The sequence below is a fragment of the Myotis myotis genome, unplaced genomic scaffold (assembly GCF_014108235.1).
Source record: "Myotis myotis isolate mMyoMyo1 unplaced genomic scaffold, mMyoMyo1.p scaffold_m19_p_28, whole genome shotgun sequence".
NCBI classification, from domain to species: Eukaryota; Metazoa; Chordata; class Mammalia; order Chiroptera; family Vespertilionidae; genus Myotis; species Myotis myotis.
In genome coordinates, this window is record NW_023416333.1 from 2,612,743 (window position 1) to 2,633,580 (window position 20,838).

General features: G+C 45.9%; 1 protein-coding gene across 1 annotated transcript; it reads left to right on the forward strand.

Annotated features, from left to right (window-relative positions):
- Positions 1–5,179: 5,179 nt before the first annotated feature.
- LOC118649283 (sialic acid-binding Ig-like lectin 14) lies at positions 5,180–7,618 on the forward strand. Its single transcript, XM_036296184.1, has 5 exons — positions 5,180–5,340; positions 5,422–5,802; positions 6,017–6,295; positions 6,720–6,855; positions 7,049–7,618. The coding sequence occupies exons 1-5, from the start codon at positions 5,304–5,306 to the stop codon at positions 7,125–7,127; spliced, it is 912 nt and encodes a 303-aa protein (XP_036152077.1). The 5' UTR covers positions 5,180–5,303; the 3' UTR covers positions 7,128–7,618.
- Positions 7,619–20,838: the final 13,220 nt, after the last annotated feature.

Below are 20,838 nucleotides of genomic sequence, written 5' to 3' on the forward strand. Positions count from 1 at the left end.
TGACGGCCCCTTGTTTCTGCCTCGGCTTCTCCCATTTGACTTGTTTCCCTCTTCCCCCCTCTTTCTTTCTCTCTGTTGGTTCTGCCCAGCCATCCCCCCCACCCCCTGCTCCCCTCTCTCCATTCTCAGGCCCAGAGAGGGACTGAAGTTGGCACCTTATCCTCCCCTTGCCCAGGAGTTACCTGGTCACCACCTGAGCTTCTGCTCTCCCATCTGTAGGTGCTGATACGCAGTAGAGTTAGGAGCCGCTCTCCTCTCCCTGTGCATAGACGCCAACCTCAGAATTATTGTCATAACACATCCCAGCATTTAATCATAAATGAAAACATTTCTGTGATATCACATGACCACTGATTTTACTCGTTAGTGTCTGTGGGAGTTTCTTGAGTCGAATTACACCTGGATCTCCTCTTGTTGTTGTTGCTGTTGTTGAACCTTTGGAAGCACGGGATTTTGTTTATTCCTTGTAATTATTCTTAATTGGTATTTATATCTCTTCTTATTTTTTGAAATATTTTTATTGATTTTTGAGAGGAAAGGAGAGGGAGGGAGAGAGAGAGAGAGAGAGAGAGAGAGAGAGAGAGAGAGAGAGAAATCAATGATGAGAGAGAATCATTGACAGGATGCCTCCTCCACGTCCCCTACTGAGGTTGAAGCCCATAACCCAGGCAGGTAGCCTGACTGTGAATCGAACTGTGAACTCCTGGTTCATAGGTCGACACTCAACTTCTGAGCCACATGGGCCAGGCTATATCTATTCATGAATAATAAAAAATGCAATATTTAAGACACTTCCTCTAACCATTTTGTATTATTATGTTCAATTATCTTACATCTATCATTTTGATAAACTTTATAGAACATTCATAATTACTTGGATGTAAACAATTATTTTTTTCCAGATTTATTGAGGTATTTAAAAAATATATATTTTATTGATTTTTTTACAGAGAGGAAGGGAGGGGGATAGTTAGAAACATTGATGGGAGAGAAACATTGATCAGCTGCCTCCTGCACACCCCCCACTGAGGATGTGCCCGCAACCAAAGTACATGCCTTTGACCGGAATCGAACCTGGGACTCTTCAGTCCACAGGCCAACGCTCTAGCCACTGAGGCAAACTGATCAGGGCGATAATTTTTTAAACAGAATGCATGCAAGAGTAACACTTCCATACTCTCATAATTATCCTTGTTATGATTATAATACAAATGATGTATAACCATAACAACTTTCAGGGATAGAATACAATCCTGTTAATTATAGTCATCATGCTGTCCAGTACATCCCCAGGAATTGTTCATCTTGTAGCTGAAAGTTACCCTTGACCAACATCTCCCCATTTCCCCACCCCCAGCCCCTGCATCACTGTTCTCCTCTCTTTCTGTGAATTCAGCGTCTTTAGGCCCCACTGTGAGAACACACTGCAGGAAAACAATGACTATTTTGAAAAATACCCCTCACAGTTTTGTTTCTTCCATGCAGTTCTAGGTTTCCATCAGAGAATCACTTTCCTCTATACAGAAATTAACTCAAAATATATTAAAGACCTAAATTTAATACAGACAACTATAAAACTCTTATAGGGAAACATAGGGGGAAAGCCCGTGATGTTGGATACTGCAACGCATTCCTGCGTATTTCCATCAAAGTCACAGATAAGGAAAGCAAACGTAGACAGGTGGGATGTACCAACTTCAAAACCTGAGCACAAAAGGACACTCTCACCAGACTCCAGAGGCCTCCTACAGGATGGGGGAGAAACTGTATGTGTGCAGGAGTTAATATCCAAAATATATTACACACTCACACACGACAACATAAGAAAGTCAAATAACACAATTGAAGAAATGGCTAAAACCTTGAATAGATATTTCTCCAAAGATGATGTACAAATGGCCAACTACGTCATAAAGAGAGATGCAACATCAGTAAAATGACAGAACTACAAATGAAAGCCCTGGCTGGGTAGCTCAGTTGGTGGGTGACTTCCTGATACAACCAGTTTGCCGGTTCCATCCTGGTTGGGGCACATACAACAATCAACCAAGGAATGCATAAGTCAAAACTATAATGAGAGATCACCTCACACCCTTTAGGATGGCCACTGTGAATTGAAACCACAGAAAATAATAAGCACTGGTGAGCATGTTCCAAAATGGAAACCGTTAGGCACATTTGGTGGGATTGTAAGAGGGTGTATTGGCTGTGGAAACAGTATGGCAGTTCCCCCAAAAATTAAAAATAGAACTACCATGACATGTAACATCCCCTCTTGAGGTTATACACTGAGTGGCCAGATTATTATGACCGGCCAGATTATTATGACCACCCTATCAGTACTTCATTGAGACTTCCAAAAATACTGAATATTGAAAACTTCCTAAGCAAATACTCTCAAGGTTTTATTATTATTATTATTTGCATAACTAATTCACTTCATTGTACTGATGGAGTGGTCATAATAATCTGGGTACTCAGTGTATATCCAAAAGAACTGAAAGCAGGACCTCAAAAAGATACCTGCACTCCCATATCTATAGCAGCATTATTCACATTAGTCAAAAGGTGTCAGACAGCAATCTAAATATCCACTGATGGATAATAGCATTAAAAAAGGTCATGGCCAGCTGGCCTGGCTCAGTGGTTGAGTGTCAACCTATGAACCATGAGATCACCGTTCCATTCGTGGTTGCAGGATCCATCCTGAGTGTGGGGCCCGCAGGAGGAGGCAGATCAGTGATTCTCTCTCGTCCTCCCTTCCTCTCTGAAATCAATAACAATATATTTGAAAAAAAAGGTCAAATGTCTTAGATTTTTCCAGATATTTTATCAGAAGATTATAGGCTGAAAGTTTATAAATAGCAGGAATTTATTGCTCCAACACCTGGAGGCTGGAAGTCTCTCTCTCCCTCTCTCTCTTCCATTCTCTCTAAATACAATGAAAAATATATCTTTGGGTACAGATTAATGAAACAAACAAACAAACAAAGAATAAAGAAAAGAGAAGAGAGAGACATTACAAACTCATACAAGACAACATAAGAAATCAAAATAACACAATAAGAGAATGGCCTAAACCTTGACTAGACAGTTCTCCAAAGATGATGTACAAATGGCCAACAAAGTCATTAAAAGAGACTCGACATCAGTAATCCTAAAGAACCATAAAAAAACTCCCTAGCTCAGTAGGAGTTTTGCTCGGTGCATCAGGGCATTAATATTCAAAACCCCAAATCTGATTCCTACACGGACAAGGAAGGTATAGGGAAGGCGCATAGTAGGCCTGCAGTACAGAAAGTGATGGGGGAAGTGTAGTGATAAGCAGCTCCGAAGGTCACACACCCAAAACTAGCATTAGAAATTTTATGTCATGTGTCTCCCTTCCACAAAAGTTTCGTCATTAGTTTATTTGTAAATCTCTCTCTCTCTCTCTCTCTCTCTCTCTCTCTCTCTCTCTCTCTCTCTCTCTCTCACACACACACACACACACACACACACAGAGTTGTCTCTCTGGGATGAATTCTGTGGCCCTTCTTGAATGTGAAAATGGTTGCTTCCTTCCCCCAGTTCTTTCGTGTGGGTTGCTTTAGGATGGGCCTTGTGCTCTGAGGTGAGACAGCCTGGCCCCTTCTCTGTCTCTGAGGCCCATCTTGCCTGGCACAGGATATGGGGAAATTTCCTCTTCTGCATTTCTGTGTATACCTTGTGGCTTAGAGAGAGAGAGAGAGAGAGAGAGAGAGAGAGAGAGAGAGAGAGAGAGAAAGGGAGAGAGAAACCTAAATAGGTTGCCTACCATACTTGCCCTGAGCTGGTATGGAAACCTAGGGATGTGTCCTGACCTGGAATTGAACTTGCCACCAATTTGCTGTAGGGACGATGCTTCCACCAACTGAGCCATCCGGCCAGGGCTATCTATTTACACCTGTAATGTCCTCCCAAAAAGGTGTATCATTTCCTCCCCTGAGGAAGTGCATAGTATATATTTGTGATGTGCATCTCTGAATATTCCAGGAACATCGTCAGTTTTGATGTGTCCATGACATCTTTTATACCATCCTGTGTTTCGTTGGTCACTGTGCTATACGGATGCATTTGAGTTCTGCAATTTGATTTTGTCTCTAGAAACCTTGCTGACTCTCTTCTCAAGCCCCTACATGTGCATCTGTATGTATGTGTGGATTTTCCTATGAAGACACAATTCTTGATGGAGAAAGTCAGCTTCATTTTCTTTTGAATTTCCATAGCTTTTACTTATTGTTCGTGGCTTGCTAGACTCCAACCTGGTGCTGCTGCGTTAGGTGTGGTGCTTGCTGAGCTAACCCCCTATCCCGCCAGGGAGCCTCCTGCATCCCTGCTGACTGTGATGTTATCCTGAAGGCCTTTGACATCCCCCCGCGCTCACTGGTGCCTCTCTTGAGATTCCATCAGTCAAGGGCCAGCGAGGCACACAGAAGCCTCACTATGTGCTCCAGCAGCGGGAATGTACTGTCAGGGTTTGTGATGCCCGGGTTGGGACACAGATGGAGCAGAAAGGGAACACTTCCCCTCAGCCTGGGTGGGGCTCTGAAAAGGGACCCATCAGTAAAGGGCCAGGAAGGTGGATTTTCATGAGCTTTCAGGCGGCAGCGTTGCTGGTGTGCTGGGGCCTCGCCAAATGGGGCATCCGTTTCTGATTGGCCCTGTGCACCCTCCTTGTTCCTTAGACACTCAGACCCTTGAGCCAGCACAGGGGCGTCCCACGTCCCCAAGAAGCCCTCAGAGCAAAGGCCTTTACCACTCAGCATTGCCCCTGGGTTCCACCCTCCATTGGACTTGGGTCTAAATTCCTCTCTCTTTTGCTCTCACTTGGTCTAAAAAAATATTAAAATTTTCCTTTTCCAGAATGTTCAACAGTTCCAGCTGGAGGGCGGGTCCCCCCCCCGCCCCGAGTCCCCAGGACCAGCTCTGAGTGTGCTGGCCCCTGGGTGTCCTCCCTCTCCACTTACACATCCTCTGCAAGCTGGTTACTTTCAGATTCACATCTGGTCAAGCCACTCAACCTCCCAGTGCCTCAGTACATTTACTTGCAGGGCTGGGGGGTATAAAGGGGTGTAGGGGTTGGGGGAGGGGAGACAGAAAGATTTCTCAGCCACCACACCCCCCTAACTCCAGTGGAGGCCAAGTTCCGCTTCCAGCTTGGCCACAGTCTCACCCCTTAGGGCTTCCTGGTGGGGTGTCTTAGGCCCCACCCCAGAGCTGGGCACTTCCCTCCCTGACACAGGGACCTGGAATCGCTCTGCTCTGGGCTGCCAGAGGGAGACATGGTGCTCCTGTTGCTGCTGCCCCTGCTGTGGGGGGGTGAGTGGCTGAGGGAGGGGGGCAGGGCAGGTGGGGGAGGGGTGGGAGTTGCATCTGAGCTTCTGTGTCCCCCTCCCCCAGGGTCCCTGCAGCAGCATCCAGGCTATGTGCTCCGAGTGCAGGAATCGGTGATGGTGCAGGAGGGTCTGTGTATCCACGTGCCCTGCTTCTTCTCCTACCCGTGGAATTCGTGGTATTCCTCTAGTGAACTCTACACCTATTGGTACCGGTACGGGGACAAAACAAACCGTGATGATCCTGTGGCCTCGAGCAACCCAGATAAAGAAGTGAAGACAGAGACCCAAGGCCGCTTCCTCCTCGCAGACCCCACGACCAACAACTGTTCCCTGGACATCAGAGACGCCAAGAGGAGTGACTCAGGACGTTACTTCTTCCGAGTGGAGAGAGGAAATTCTGTGAGATTTAATTACCAAAAGAAGATGCTGGATTTGCACGTGACAGGTACGGCGGGGGCCCCGGAGAGGATCAGGGACATGAGACCCTGTCTTAGAGCAGGAACAGGACACTGGACACTTCCTGTCCAGGCCGTGGGCCCTGGGTGGTGAGAAGAGACACAGGGCCCAGGTGAGCTCGGGCCTCAAGGCAGGGCCTCTCTCAGGGTCCCACTCTGAGTCCCCATCCCTGGAGCCCAGGCACCTGCCTTTCTCCCCTGCAGCCCTGACAGAGAGACCCCACATCCGGATAAGGGAGCCTCTGGAGTCCGGCCGCCCCACACAGCTGGCCTGCAGCCTGCCAGGGGCCTGCGAAGGGGGACGACCTCTCACTTTCTTCTGGGAGGGAGCCGCTGTGGACTTGCTGAACCCCCAGAACCTCAGCTCCTCGGTGCTCACCTTTACCCCGAGTCCCCAGGTCCATGATACCAACCTCACCTGTCATGTGAAACGGGAATGGCCTCAGTTGACCACACAGAGAACCATCCAGCTCAGTGTTTCCTGTGAGTGTTGGAGGGGTTGCTGGGTCCATGGGGGCAGGGGAGTGGCGTGCGTGTGTGTGTGTGTGTGTGTGTGTGTGTGTGTTTGTAGGAGGCTGAGCTAACCTGAGAACACTCAGGCATGGATCTGCGTGTAGGTGGGGAGGGGGCCAGAAGAACAGATCTCCCACCTTCCTGCTTCCCACCTCCCTTCCTTGGGATTGGGGTGACTTCCATCTGAAGTGGGACCCTATTTTTCTATCCCAGATGCCCCATGTGGGGGCGGAGCTGGAGGGGAGTTCATCTGCTGGGCTCCCAGCCCGTCTCTTTCAGCCTCTCTGTGCAGAGTGAGGTGCAGGACAGGTGTGGGGCGGCCGCCTGGTCAGGTGTTGGGATGTGGGTGGACTGAGTCCTGGACAACATGTCACCCGTCTCCTGTCATCCTCAGGCAGCCCGCACTCCAGCAGATGTGTGACCGAGGAGCAGCAGGGCTCCTGGCCCCTGGTCTTCACCCTGATCAGAGGGGCCCTCATGGGGGCTGGCTTCCTCCTCACCTACATCCTCACCTGGCTCTACTACACCAGGTGAGCAGGCCTTTCTCTCCCGGGGAAGGTCAGGGATTGGCCCTGAGGTCCAGGTGGGGCCGAGCTGTCCGGCTCTGCCTGGAGTTAGAGCCAAAGTGGCCGAGTCTCTGAGCTGACACCTGTGTGGGCCCCGCAGGTGTGGAGGTCCCTGGAGCAGGAGGCAGAGCTCCTGATGGACCCTCCTTCCTCTCAGGATGGGACTGAGGTGCAGACACCAGGCTACAGGGACCGTCCTGGGACGTCAACGTCACCTTCTCCCTGGAAGCTCTTGACTCACCTGCCTCCAATGTGCCCCTGGGGTCTCAGTGTGTGGAAGTGACTGAGTGACGCCAAGGGGAGTCAGTGCCATGGAGAGAAGACTTTCCCTCCTGTCACCTCCGGAGAGGAGGGGCCGCTGTGCCCGGGAAGCCCGGATTTCCTCAGGAAGCAGATGCAGGTGCAGGGCTGCCTTGCGAGGGCCTTGATTGGGTTCCCATGGGAAACGCAGGCAGGGCAGGGTGAGCCGTTCAGGACCAGCTGGTGTGTGTCAGTCGGGGGATGGGCCTGTGGGCGTGGTCTCTGTGTGTCTGGTCCCAGGTCCTGGGTGATTCGGGGCAGGTGGTGAGGCTTGGAATATGGGCTCAGGTTGAGTTGGTTTGCATCTGAAATTCTTGCTGTTTCTGAGAATGGGCCGCCCTGGGAGGCCCCTTGTCTCCTTAGCTTCCAATCTGTTTAATGGCTCAAAACATCCTAAGATACAGAAATAAACAATAATACACACCCACTGACGGCCCCTTGTTTCTGCCTGTGCTTCTCCCATTTGACTTGTTCCCTTTCCCCGCCTCTTTCTTTCTCTCTATCGGTTCTGCCCACTCATCCCCCCACCCCCTGCTCCCCTCTCTCCATTCTCAGGCCCAGAGAGGGACTGAAGTTGGCACCTTATCCTCCCCTTGTCCAGGAGTTACCTGGTCACCACCTGAGCTTCTGCTCTCCCATCTGTAGGTGCTGATATGCAGTAGAGTTAGGAGCCGGTCTCTTCTCCCTGTGCATAGACGCCAACCTCAGAATTACTGTCATAACACATCCCAGCATCTACACTAATAAAAGAGAAACATGGTAATTGGCGTACGACTGCTACCCTTTTCATTGGCTAATCAGCGAGATATGCAAATTAACTGTCAGCCAAGATGGCGGCCGGCAGCCAGGCAGCTTGAAACTAACATGAGGCTTGCTTGCCTCAGTGACGGAGGATCGTTGGAGGAAACCAACGTTCCCCACCTGTGGCTGCAGGCCTCTGAGCAGGCAGTTTAAGAAACATTGTAACAAATACCGCCGGACTTCAACCAGCAGATTTGCAACATTGTAAGCAAAGGCCAGAAACCTACTTTCAGCCACGGAGGCCTAAGAGCTGGAGCCAAGCCTCAAGATAAAGCTGGCCCAGAATAAAAAAAAGAAAAAGAAAAAAAGGAGCGGTTGGGAACTTCAGTCACTCCCAGCCTGAAAACAGCCCTCAGCCCCTCACCCAGACTGGCCAGGCACCCCAGTGGGGACACCCACCCTGATCCAGGACACCCTTCAGGGCAAACCAGCCGGCCCCATCCATGCTCCAGGCCTCTACCCTATTTAGTAAAAGGGTAATATGCCTCCTGGCACCGGGATCAGCGTGACAGGGGGCAGCGCCCAAACCCCCTGATCGCCCTGCGGCTCTGTGTGTGACAGGGGGCAGGGCCCCAACCCCCTGAGCAGCCCTGCTCTGTGCCTGATAGGGGGGAGCTCCCCAACCCCCCCCCCCCGCCACGGGCCCTGCTCTGTGTGTGATGGGGTAGAGCCATAACCTCCCCATCGGCCCTGCCCTGAGTTTGAGAGTGGTGGCACCCCAACCCCCTGATCGGCCCTGCTCTGTGGGTGATAGAGGGTGGTGCCCCAACCCCCTGATGGGCCCTGCTCTGTGTGTGACGGGGGCAGCACCCCAACCCCCTGATTGGCCCTGCTCTGTGCGTGACAGGGGGTGGTGCCGCAACCTCCCCATCGAACCTGCCTTGAGTGTGACAGGGGGCGGTGCCCCAACCCCCCATTTGGCCCTACCCTGAGTGTGACTGAGGGTGGCATCACAACCTCCCAATCTGCCCTGCTCTGTGCATGACGGGGCGGTGCCCCAACTCCCCAATCGGCCCTACTCTGAGCCCGAGCAGGGGCTGCACCTACGGATTGGGCCTGCCCTCTGCCACCCGGGAGCAGGCCTAAGCCAGCAGGTCGTTATCTCTCGAGGGGTCCCAGATTGCGAGAGGGCACAGGCTGGGCTGAGGGAGCCCCCTCCCCCCCCGAGTGCACAAATTTTTGTGCACCGGGCCTCTAGTTTAATCATAAATGAGAACGTTTCTGTGATATCACATGACCATTGATTTTACTCTGTAGTGTCTGTGGGAGTTTCTTGAGTCGAAGAACATCTGGATCTCCTCTTTGTTGTTGCTGTTGTTGAACCTGTTTCATGTAAGGGATTTTGTTTATACCTTTTAATTATTCTTCAGTTTGGTATTTATATCTTCTATTTTTTCCAAATATTTTTATTGATTTCTTAGAGGAAAGGAGAGAGAAAGAGAGACACAGATAAATGTCAATGATGGGAGAGAATCATTGATTGGCTGCCTCCTGCACGTCCCCTCCTGGGGATGAAGCCTGACCTGGAATTGTACTGTGACCTCTTGGTTCATAGGTCAATGCTCTACTCCTGAGCCACACTGGCCAGGCTAAATCTATTCATGAATAATAAAAAATTCAACATTTAAGACACATCCACACTCACCATTTTATATTATTATGCTCATATATCATATATCTATCAATTTGATAAACTTTAGAGAACATCAATAATTACTTGGATGTAAACAATTGTTTTCCCTCCAGATTTACTGAGATGTTTTGACATAGAATGCATGCAAGTTTACGGTATGCATTGTGCATATTTGATGCACCTATATAGTGAAGTGATTACCACAATAAGGTTCATCAACACTTCCATTCTCTCATATATTTATAATTGTTATGTTTATAACACTAATGATGTATAACCATAACAAACTTTCAGGTATTTAATACAATCCTGTTAATTGTAATCATCATGCTGTCCAGTACATCCCCAGGAATTATTCATCTTGTAGCTGAAAGTTACCCTTGACCAACATCTCCCCATTTCCACACCCCCAGCCCCTGCATCACCGTTCTACTCTATTTCTGTGAGTTCAGCATCTTTAGAACCCACTGTGAGAACACACTGCAGGAAAACAATGACTATTTTGAAAAATGCCCTCACATTTGTTTCTCCCATGCAGTTCTAGCTTTCCATCACAGAATCACTTTCCTCTATGCAAAAATGAACTAAAAATGTATTAAAGTCCTAAATATAATACCCACAACTCTAGAACTCTTAGAGAAAAACATAGGGGGAAATGCCAGGACATTGGATTTTGCAATGATTCCCTGGATATTTACATCAAAAGCACAGACAAGGGAAGCAAACATAGACAAGTGGGACTGTACCAACTTCAAAACCTGAGCACAAAAGGACACTCTCACCAGACTCCAGAGGCCACCTACAGGATGGGAGAGAAGCTGTATCTGTTAAGGAGGTAATATCCAGCATGTATTACAAACTCACACAAGACAACATAAGAAACCGAAATAACACAATTGAAGAAATGGCTAAAACCTTGACTAGACATTTCTCCAAAGAAGATGTACAAATGGCCAAGAAAGTCATTAAAAGAGATGCAACATCAGTAAAATGAAAGAACTACAAATGAAAGCCCTGGCTGGGTGGGTCAGTTGGTTAGTAGTGTCTTCCTGATATACCCCATTTGCCGGTTCCATCCTTGTCAGAGCACATACAACAATCAACTTGGGAATCCATAAATCAAAACCTGTAATGAGAGATCACCTCACACCCTGTAGGATGGCCACTAAGAAATGAAACCACAGAAAATAACAAGTGCTGGTGAGCATGTCCCAAAATGAGAACCATTCTACACATTTGGTGGGATTGTAAGAGGGTGCGCCGGCTGTGGAAAACAATATGGCAGTTTTCTCCAAAAATTAAAAATAGAATTACCATATCATGTACCATCCCCTCTTGAGGTTATATGTCCAAAAGAACTGAAAGCAGGACCTCAAAAAGATATCTCCACTTCCATATTTATAGTAGCATTATTCACATTAGTCAAAAGGTGTCACCCAGCAACCCAAATGTCCATTGATGGATAAATGCATTAAAAAAGGTCATGGGCCAGCTGGCCTGGCTCAGTGGTTGAGTGTTGATCTATGAGCCATGAAATCATGGTTCCTTTCCTGGTTGCAGGATCCATCCTGAGTAGGGGCCCGCAGGAGGAGGCCGATCAGTGATTCTCTCTCATCATTGATGTTTCCATTTCCCTCTCCAACTCCCTTCCTCTCTGAAATCAATAAAAATACATTTGAAATAGAAGGTCAAATGTCTTAGACTTTTCCAGATATTTTATCAAAAGGTTATAGACTGAAGGTTTATAAATAGCAAGAATTTATTGCTCCTAAGACCTGGAGGCTGGAAGTCTCTCTATCCCTCCATCTCCCTCCCTCTCTTCCATTCTCTCTAAATTCAATGAAAAAAATATCTTTGGGTGAGGATTAATGAAACAAACAAACACACAAACAAAGAGTAAAGAAAAGAGAAGAGCCCGTGGCAAGCTGACATAAAATAAACCATCACAGGAATAGAAATGGCATGCTTGCTCTTTGACAATGGACTTGTGGGGTGGTTTTGCTTCTGGGAGTTTCTAACTGCAAAAATGACCTCTGAAGCATAGGACATTTCCTTGGGAATTAATTGCTGTACTAGGGTTAATGGCCCACAGCAATGAACTTTCTGAGACAGCCATTAATCTGCCTTGATTATTATTGCTTAATTACTAAGTAAAGTCTCCTCCTTGGTATAGAAGTTGAATATCTCAGTTCAACCTCTTCCAGTTTAAAATGTTCATTCTTTATTCTTCTGGGCATATAAGAAATTACTTCTGGGTATATAAGCCAAATTAAGATAATCATAAATATGGAAACTAATTTAATTTTTTAAATCAATATTTATTATTCATTTTTCTTTTCTTTTCTTTTTTTTTTCCCCTCCCTGATCGTGCACCAGTGGGGTCCCTCTGCCTGGCCTGCACCCTCTTGCAACCCGGGACCCCTCGGGGGATGTCGGAGAGCCAGTTTCGGCCCAATCCTGCAGGCCAGGCCAGGCCGAAGGTCCTCACTGGTGCACAAATTCATGCACTGGGCCTCTAGTTACTATATAATACTTAAAATATTGACTTGATTATGGAGAGGAAGATGTTAAATGAACACTAGTTCTAGAAAGTAGGTGATGCCTCCTTAATACTGCCTGCTACTTGCTTTTATTTAAAGAAGGGTGCACAGGTCCAAGTAAGCAATTCTGTAAGGGAGAAAACTTATTTGTACTATTCACCAATTAATTCTAAACTCCTAATCTTGGCCGAACAAATTACCTGTTTTTTAAGCACAATTTAACTCTATTTCTTCAAGTGTCATCTCTGCTGGTTTGTTCTTCAAATTATTTAAGTTCACCCCTCCAACTGATACAAAGAACTGGTTTCTACTCTTAATAATGTTGTTTCTTAAGATTCCCTGAATTTGGAGTGATAAAGGAAGTACTTTAGGATCCAGACCACAACTTATAAGTAATGTTACAAATAATTTGGTCATTTCTTCTGCTTAAGTATTTTAAAAAGAGAGATTTTCCAACAATTCAGGGTAAACTCAACAATATTTCACTTTATGACACGATGATCCACTCTGCTATATTCCAGTTCAAATTTCATTTCTAAATCTTTTAGACATTTCCCTTAATTTATCAAAAATCCTTCCTCTGGGATCAAATCTTTTCAATACAAATATTACTCATCAAATGACAATGTCACATCACTTGACTTCTACTGTGGACTCATATAGATGACTTAGGCCATTTGAGTTCTCAGCCACAATGGTCAATTATAGATATATATTTTTTTAATATTTTATTGATTTTTTACAGAGAGGAAGGGAGAGGAACAGAGAGTCAGAAACATCGATGAGAGAGAAACATTGACCAGCCGCCTCCTGCACATCCCCCACCGGGGATGTGCCCGCAACCCAGGTACATGCCCTTGACCGGAATCGAACCTGGGACCCTTCAGTCCACAGGCTGGCGCTCTATCCACTGAGCCAAACCGGTTTTGGCAATTTTTTTTTTTTTTAAAGCTATTAACATTAATCTTTGCTTACAAATTACAGAACTTCATCTTGATATATGATTTCATAAGACACTGGAATCTTGTGTAACTATTTCAAAAGTCCACAATCAAGTTCTCTGAACCTCATAATCAAGAACTTGGGCAAGCTAATTGTGAAATTATAATCTTGATTATAAACAAGTTGAGCACTTCACTTGTACTTTCAATGATTATTTTTTTTAAAGTGATTTTTAAGAATTAGTCCTATGTTAATAGCTACTTCACATAGTGGACAGCGCTCTCACATATACATTCCTATTTGAGATGTTTTCTTTATGTTGCCACCCCAAAAGGTTATTTAAATGTATTTGAATGAGAGACTATGGAGTAACATTATTTGTGTACCTTACTTGAACCTAGTCTGATAGCAACTTCTAAACACTCCAGAATTCAATAAAATTCTTGGTGAAGTGAACATTCAATTATAAAACAGCAGAATAATCACATCAGAGAACGACTACAACATATCACTTGGTTTAAAAAAAAACACGCTAAAAGAAACGAAAAGGTAAGAAACAAAAAAAGTAGAATAAGAAAAAAAAAGCTAGCACAAGCCTTTCCTGCAGGCAATATTCTCAGCTTCTCCAATCTGACTTTCCTCTTCCATTTTTCAAAATCCTCCGACTGGATGGACCAAGGTCCATTGGTTTAGCTCACTCTTTGTGAGAATACCTTTTTCTGCACAACATCTTTCTGATTTCTACATGAAGAGTCACCGTTTTTGCAGAAGCAATCGTTCTTACTACTTTTTAGATTCCACAACAGTTTAGCGAGGATTTTTTTTTGGTAAATTACATGAAATTGGCCGAATCCAAGTGATTCCAAGGAGCAGAAAGACTTTGTAAATTCTATGTCCTCTTCCTCCAGCCCTCATCAACCCTACCCCTCCGCCCCACTCCTACCACCCCGCCCCCCCCAAGTCAACAGAATGCTTTTGCATCCTTAGCAGAGGGCCAGCGTTCAAATCAAACGAAAAACTTTTATCTTTAAAACACGACTAAGAGGCGAACCAAGGTGGGCAGAGTGTAACTGAAAAGGCTGCAAGGAGTCTGACTGACCACGTGCCCTGAACCCGGAACGGCTTAAAGGACACGAGCCCCTGAGAGTTCGGTCCAGATTTCTTCCGCACCTACCAAGTGGCACTGTGGAGTCGCTGAGTTACGCCACGAGTGTGTTTAGCTAGCACTTAGAAACTCTGCGAGTCTAGGCGAGCCGGACATGGCTAAGGCGGCGGCCCGGGACGCAGGAGTTTCGGGAAGGAGGAGAGGAGAGTTGGAGAAGGGAGGCCACGCGCTGGGCCCCGGAACTGGTCGGCGCCAGCCAGGCCGGGCCCCGGTGGCGCTGCAAGAGCGAGGAAGCGGGCGGCGCTGGATCCGACTCACCTGCCCATTCACCGAGCTCTGGTCCAACCCCAGGCCCGTGACCCAACCCCCAGACTCGAAAGGCCGTGAAGAGCGAGTACGAGATGCGCGCGCAGGACCAGGGAGGCCACGGTGCCCGCGCCCACCCAGTACAGGAAGCCGGCCGCAGGGAGAGCGCTCCCCATGGCTGTCAACCAGGCCTTACTACCCTCGAGAATGAAAAAAACCAAAAAAAACTAATGAATGAATCCTGGAAGTGGCCTATTCATTTTTTAATATTTATTATTAAATGAATATTTACTTAATGGTATCAGCCCCTTCCCCTGGCCATCACTACACTGTTGTCTGTGTCCATGGGTGATGCATATATGCTGCATGGCTAATCTCTTCTAGGAGGTCAATTACTGCTCTTCACAGGACCAGTATAATTTCCATGCGGTTTTGGTTATAGGTTTGTGCTTTTTAAATTATATTTAAAAAATTTATTCATATGGACAACTTTAGGTATTCTCTTTATTTCTTTTGTTCTAAACTTTCACTATGGTGTGCCATCCCGTGGTTCTTTTTTCTGTTTTTTTTTTTTTTTTTTTTTTTTTTTTTTTTTTTTTGGGTGAGGTCTTTCAATATAAAAACTCAGGTCCTTCAATTCTGCAATATGCTTTTATTTTGTTTCTTAAGTTGCTCCTTTTTGTTTAACCCACATTATCTTTCTGAAGTTTATTTTTAGTGAATTTTGAGGCTCATTAATTTTCTCTCCCATGCCCCAGCACATCAATTTATGTTAACTTTTTATTTTTTTTATTTTTATGTTAAATCTTTATTAAACTTTTTATTGTCCATTTCTAACTTCATTAGTTAAACTCGAATTCATTGAGTTATAAATTAAATTCATAGAAATTTACACTTTTTGATGTTCCACTACTGGGTAGGGAATTACAATCATTGCAAAAAGTTTCCTTGAGCCCTTTTTTGTCATCTCTATTCTCCCACACTGATCTGATTTTGCTTTTTGTATTTTTACCTTTTCTAGAATGCTATATAAATGGGGGTCAATTTCTAGGCAATCTTTTGTATATTGCGTTGTTCAATAGCATAAATGCTTCTTTTTTTATTATTTTTTTAAAATGAAATCTTTATTGTTCAGATTACTACATTGGTTCCTCTTTTTTCCCACCATAACTCCCCTCCACCCAGTTCCCACCCCACCCTCTGCCCTCACTCCCCACTCACTGTCCTCATCCATAGGTGCAGGATTATTGTCCAATCTCTTCCCCCCCACCCCCCAAGAATAGTCAGTCCATTCCCTTTCTATGTCCCTGATTCTATTACAGTCACCAGTTCATACTGTTCATCAGATTATTTATTCACTTGATTTTTAGATTCACTTGTTGATAGATGTGTATTTGTTGTTCATAATTTGTATCTTTACCTTTTTCTTCTTCCTCTTCTTAAAGGATACCTTTCAGCATTTCATATAATACTGGTTTGGTGGTGATGAACTCCTTTAGCTTTTTCTTATCTGTGAAGCTCTTTATCTGACCTTCACTTCTGAATGATAGCTTTGCTGGATAAAGTATCCTTGGTTGTAGGTTCTTGGTATTCATCACTTTGAATATTTCTTGCCACTCCCTTCTGGCCTGGAATGTTTCTGTTGAGAAATCAGCTGACATTCGTATGGGTACTCCCTTGTAGGTAACTGATTTTCTTTCTCTTGCTTCTTTTAGGATTCTCTCTTTGTCTTTTGCTCTTGGCATTTTAATTATGATGTGTCTTGGTGTGGTCCTCTTTGGATTCCTTTTGTTTTGGGTTCTATGCGTTTCCTGGACTTGTAAGTCTATTTCTTTCACCAGGTAGGGGAAGTTTTCTGTCATTATTTCTTCAAATAGGTTTTCAATATCTTGCTCTCTCTCTTCTTCTGGCACTCCTATAATTTGGATGTTGGTACACTTGAAGCTGTTGCAGAGGCTCCTTACGCTATCTTCTTATTTTTGGATTCTTTTTTCATTTTGTTTTTCCAGTTGGGTGTTTTTTGCTTCTTCGTATTTAAAATCTTTGACTTGATTCTTGCGATCCTCTGGTCTGCTGTTGGGAGTTGTATAATATTCTTTATTTCAGTCAGTGTATGCTTAATTTCTAGTTGGTTCTTTATCACAACATCGAGGGTCTCACTAGATTTCTTGAAGATCTCACTACATTTATCGGCGGTCTCACCAGTCTTTTCGAGGGCCTTACTAAATTTATCGGCAGCTTCTAGACAGTTCTTTAAAGACCTCAAAAGTGTGGTTTTGAACTCTATATCCAGCAGTTTGCTTTCCTCCATTTCTGTCATTTATGTCCTGTTTCTTTGTCTCGGCATTCCTTATGCTTTGCTGTGTCGATAGAGTGCCTTTCTGTGCTAAGTGTCCCAATTACCTGAGGTAGACACTCTTGGTGCACCCCCTTGTGGGCTTTGTGCACAGTCTTGTTGTAATTAAGCCTTGATTGTTGTAGTTATCACTGGGAGGAATTGACCTCCAGGCCAATTGGCTGTGAGAGTCAGCTGTGCCTGCAGTGGGAGAACTTCTGTGCTGGAGACACCCCTCTGGGGCAAGACTTGCTTCAATGGGGTTTTGGTGCTCACTGAGTCTCCCCCCTGAGTGTGTCTTTTATGGTTCCACAGAGCTGCAAACTGGATGGTCCCACTCTGACGTCTGGGCTTCCTGGCTCCTGGATCTCTAGGGAGGTGCTAATCTAGCCTTTGCCTGCGGCTATCTAGCAAAAGCCTCCCTGCAGGGCTTGGGTGGGGCAGGTCCCACAGGATCAACAGGGTGGGCCTAGCAGTTATGGCTGCTCTCAGACTTGCCCTCGGAGGCTTTGCTTCTCAGTGTCCGGGTAATCGCTGCAAGCCCCTCAGAGAGAAAGCTGCCCTCGGGTTCTGACCGATGCCAGACAGTCCCGCTTCTCCCGTATGAGTCTGGGTCCCTAGAGACTCACCTGGAACTGGAGCTCAGAGCCTGAGACTCCCTCCCGATTGAAAACGACAACCTCGCCCTCAGCCGCCAGCCCACTCCGCATGCACTCCGCACCTTAGTATTTTACTTCAGCACTGCGCCTCCTCTGAGTCTCGGTATGCTTTTCTCTTTCCTTCTAGTTGTAGAATTTCCACTCAGCCAGCCTTCCTGTGGTTCTGGATGATGTCCTTTCCATCTTTTAGTTGTATCTTTGAAGTGATTGTTCGAGGCAGCAAACTCCGGTGTTTACCTATGCCACCATCTTGGTTCTCCCAGCATAATGCTTCTGAGATTCATCCATGCTGTTGAATTTATCAGGAATTCACCCCTTCTTACCGATGAACAGATGTTATTTCTGAATGTACCACAATTTTATAGTCCACTTATTACTTGATGAGTATTTGAGTTGTTGTTGTTTTTTTTTTTTTTAGTATAAACAACAAATGGACATCCACATTCACATAGAGGGTTTTTTTTTTTTTTGTATGAAAATGTATTACTCTTGAGCAAATGCCATAGCAGTAATATTGTTGGGTCACATGATAAGTACATGTTTAACTTTTAAGAACCTGCCAGAAACTTGTCCAAAGCACGCCCTTCACTTTGCATTCTCACTGGCAATGCATGAGATCTACAAGGGCTCTTCTCTGCATCCTTTCCAGTACTTGATATCTTACTTTGTCTTGGAATCCTCTGCAGGCACTCGAATTTTGGCTTCGTCTATTAACCTAAGTCAATTACCATTCTTCCATACACTTTTAATCTTTCAAAAATGTATTCAGACTTCTTCTAGAAAGATGGAGAGTATGTATTTTTCCTTATCACATACACTAAGTACAGCTAAAACCTACCAACATTATATATAAAACAAACATAAGAAGACCCCAAAACATAGAGCAAGAAGGCAGACTGTCGAGGCCCAAGTTGCAGCACAGTATGATTTTTGTCTCCTGCACAGTGGAGCTGAAGAAGACATATAGCTGGAAACCCCCACAGGCACAGACAAAAAAAAAAAAAAAAAAAAAAAAAAAAAAAAAAAGAGAAAGAAAAGAGAAGAGAGAGACATTACAAACTCATACAAGACAACATAAGAAACCCAAATAACACAATTGAAGAATGGGCTAAACCTCGACTAGACATTTCTCCTAAGATGATGTACAAATGGCCAAGAAAGTCATTAAAAGAGACTCAGCATCAGTAATCCTAAAGAGACATGAAAGAACTCCTTAGGCCTGTAGGAGTTTTGCTTGGTGCATCAGGGCATTAATATTCAAAACCCCAAATCAGATTCCACACGGACAAGGAAGGTATGGGGAAGGAGCATAGTAGGCCCGCAGTACAGAGAGTGATGGGGGAAGTGTAGTGATAGGCAGCTCCAAAGGTCACACACTCAAAGCTAGCATTAGAAATTTTATGTCATGTGAGTCTCACCTCCACAAAAGTTTCTCATTAGTTTATTTGTAAATCTCTCTCTCTCTCTCTCTCTCTCTCTCTCTCTCTCTCTCTCTCACTCTCTCTCTCTCTCTCACACACACACACACACACACACACACACACACACGCAGAGTCCTTGCTCTGCGATGAATTCTGTGGCCCTTCTTGAATGTGAAAATGGTTGCTTCCTTCCCCCAGTTCTTTCCTGTGCGTTGCTTTAGGATGGGAGTTGTACTCTGAGGTGAGTCAGCTTGGCCTCTTCACTGTCCCTGAGGCCCATCTTGCCTGGCAAAGGTTATGGGGAAATTTCCTCTTCTGCATTTCAGTCTATACCTTGTGGCTTGGAGGGTGAGAGAGAAAGAGAGGCAGAGAGAGGGAGGGAGAGAGAGAGAGAGAGAAACCTAAATAGGTTGCCTCCCATACTTGCCCTGAGCTGGTATGGAAACCTAGGGATGTGCCCTGACCTGGAATTGAACTTGCCACCAATTTGCTGTAGGGACGATGCTTCCACCAACAGAGTCATCGGGCCAGGGCTATCTATTTACACCTGTAATGTCCTCCCAAAAAGGTGTATCATTTCCTCCCCTGAGGAAGTGCATAGTATATATTTGTGATGTGCATCTCTGAATATTCCAGGAACATTGTAAGTTTTGATGTGTCCATGACATCTATTATACCATCCTGTGTTTCATTGGTCACTGTACTATCTGGATGCATTTGACTTTTGCAATTTGATTTTGTCTCTAGAAACCTTGCTGACTCTCTTCTCAAGCCTGTACATGTATCTGTATGTACGTGTGGATTTTCCTATGAAGACACAATCCTTGATGGAGAAAGTCAGCTTCATTTTCTTTTGAATTTCCATAGCTTTTACTTATTGTTCTTGGCTTGCTAGACTCCGACCTGGTGCTGCTGTGTTAGGTGTGGAGCTTGCTGAGCTCACCCCCTATCCCGCCAGGGAGCCTCCTGCATCCCTGCTGACTGTGATGTTATCCTGAAGGCCTTTGACATCACCCGCGCTCACTGGTGCCTCTCTTGAGATTCCATCAGTCAAGGGCCAGCGAGGCACACAGAAGCCCCACTATGTGCTCCAGCAGCGGGAATGTACTGTCAGGGTTTGTGATGCCCGGGTTGGGACACAGATGGAGCAGAAAGGGAACACTTCCCCTCAGCCTGGGTGGGGCTCTGAAAAGGGACCCATCAGTGAAGGGCCAGGAAGGTGGATTTTCATGAGCTTTCAGGTGGCAACGTTGCTGGTGTGCTGGGGCCTCGCCAAATGGGGCGTTCGTTTCTGATTGGCCCTGTGCACCCTCCTTGTTCCTTAGACACTCAGACCCTTGAGCCAGCACAGGGGCATCCCACGTCCCCAAGAAGCCCTCAGAGCAAAGGCCTTTACCACTCAGCATTGCCCCTGGGTTCCACCCTCCACTGGACTTGGGTCTAAATTCCTCTCTCTTTTGCTCCCACTTGGTCTAAAAAAATATTAAAATTTTCCTTTCCAGAATGTTCAACAGTTCCAGCTGGAGGGCGGGTCCCCCCTGAGTCCCCAGGACCAGCTCTGAGTGTGCTGGCTCCTGGGCGACCTCCTCCTCCACTTACACATCCTCTGCAAGCTGGTTACTTTCAGATTCACATCTGGACAAGCCACTCAACCTCCCCAGGGCCTCAGTACATTTACTTGCAGGGCTGGGGGTGTAAAGGGGTGTAGGGGGTGGGGGAGGGGAGACAGAAAGATTTCTCAGCCACCACACCCCCCTAACTCCAGTGGAGGCCAAGTTCCCCTTCCAGCCTGGCCACAGTCTCTCCCCCAGGATTTCCTGTTGGGGTGTCTTAGGCCCCACCCCAGAGCTGGGCACTTCCCTCCCTGACACAGGGACCTGGAACCACTCTGCCCTGCCAGAGGCA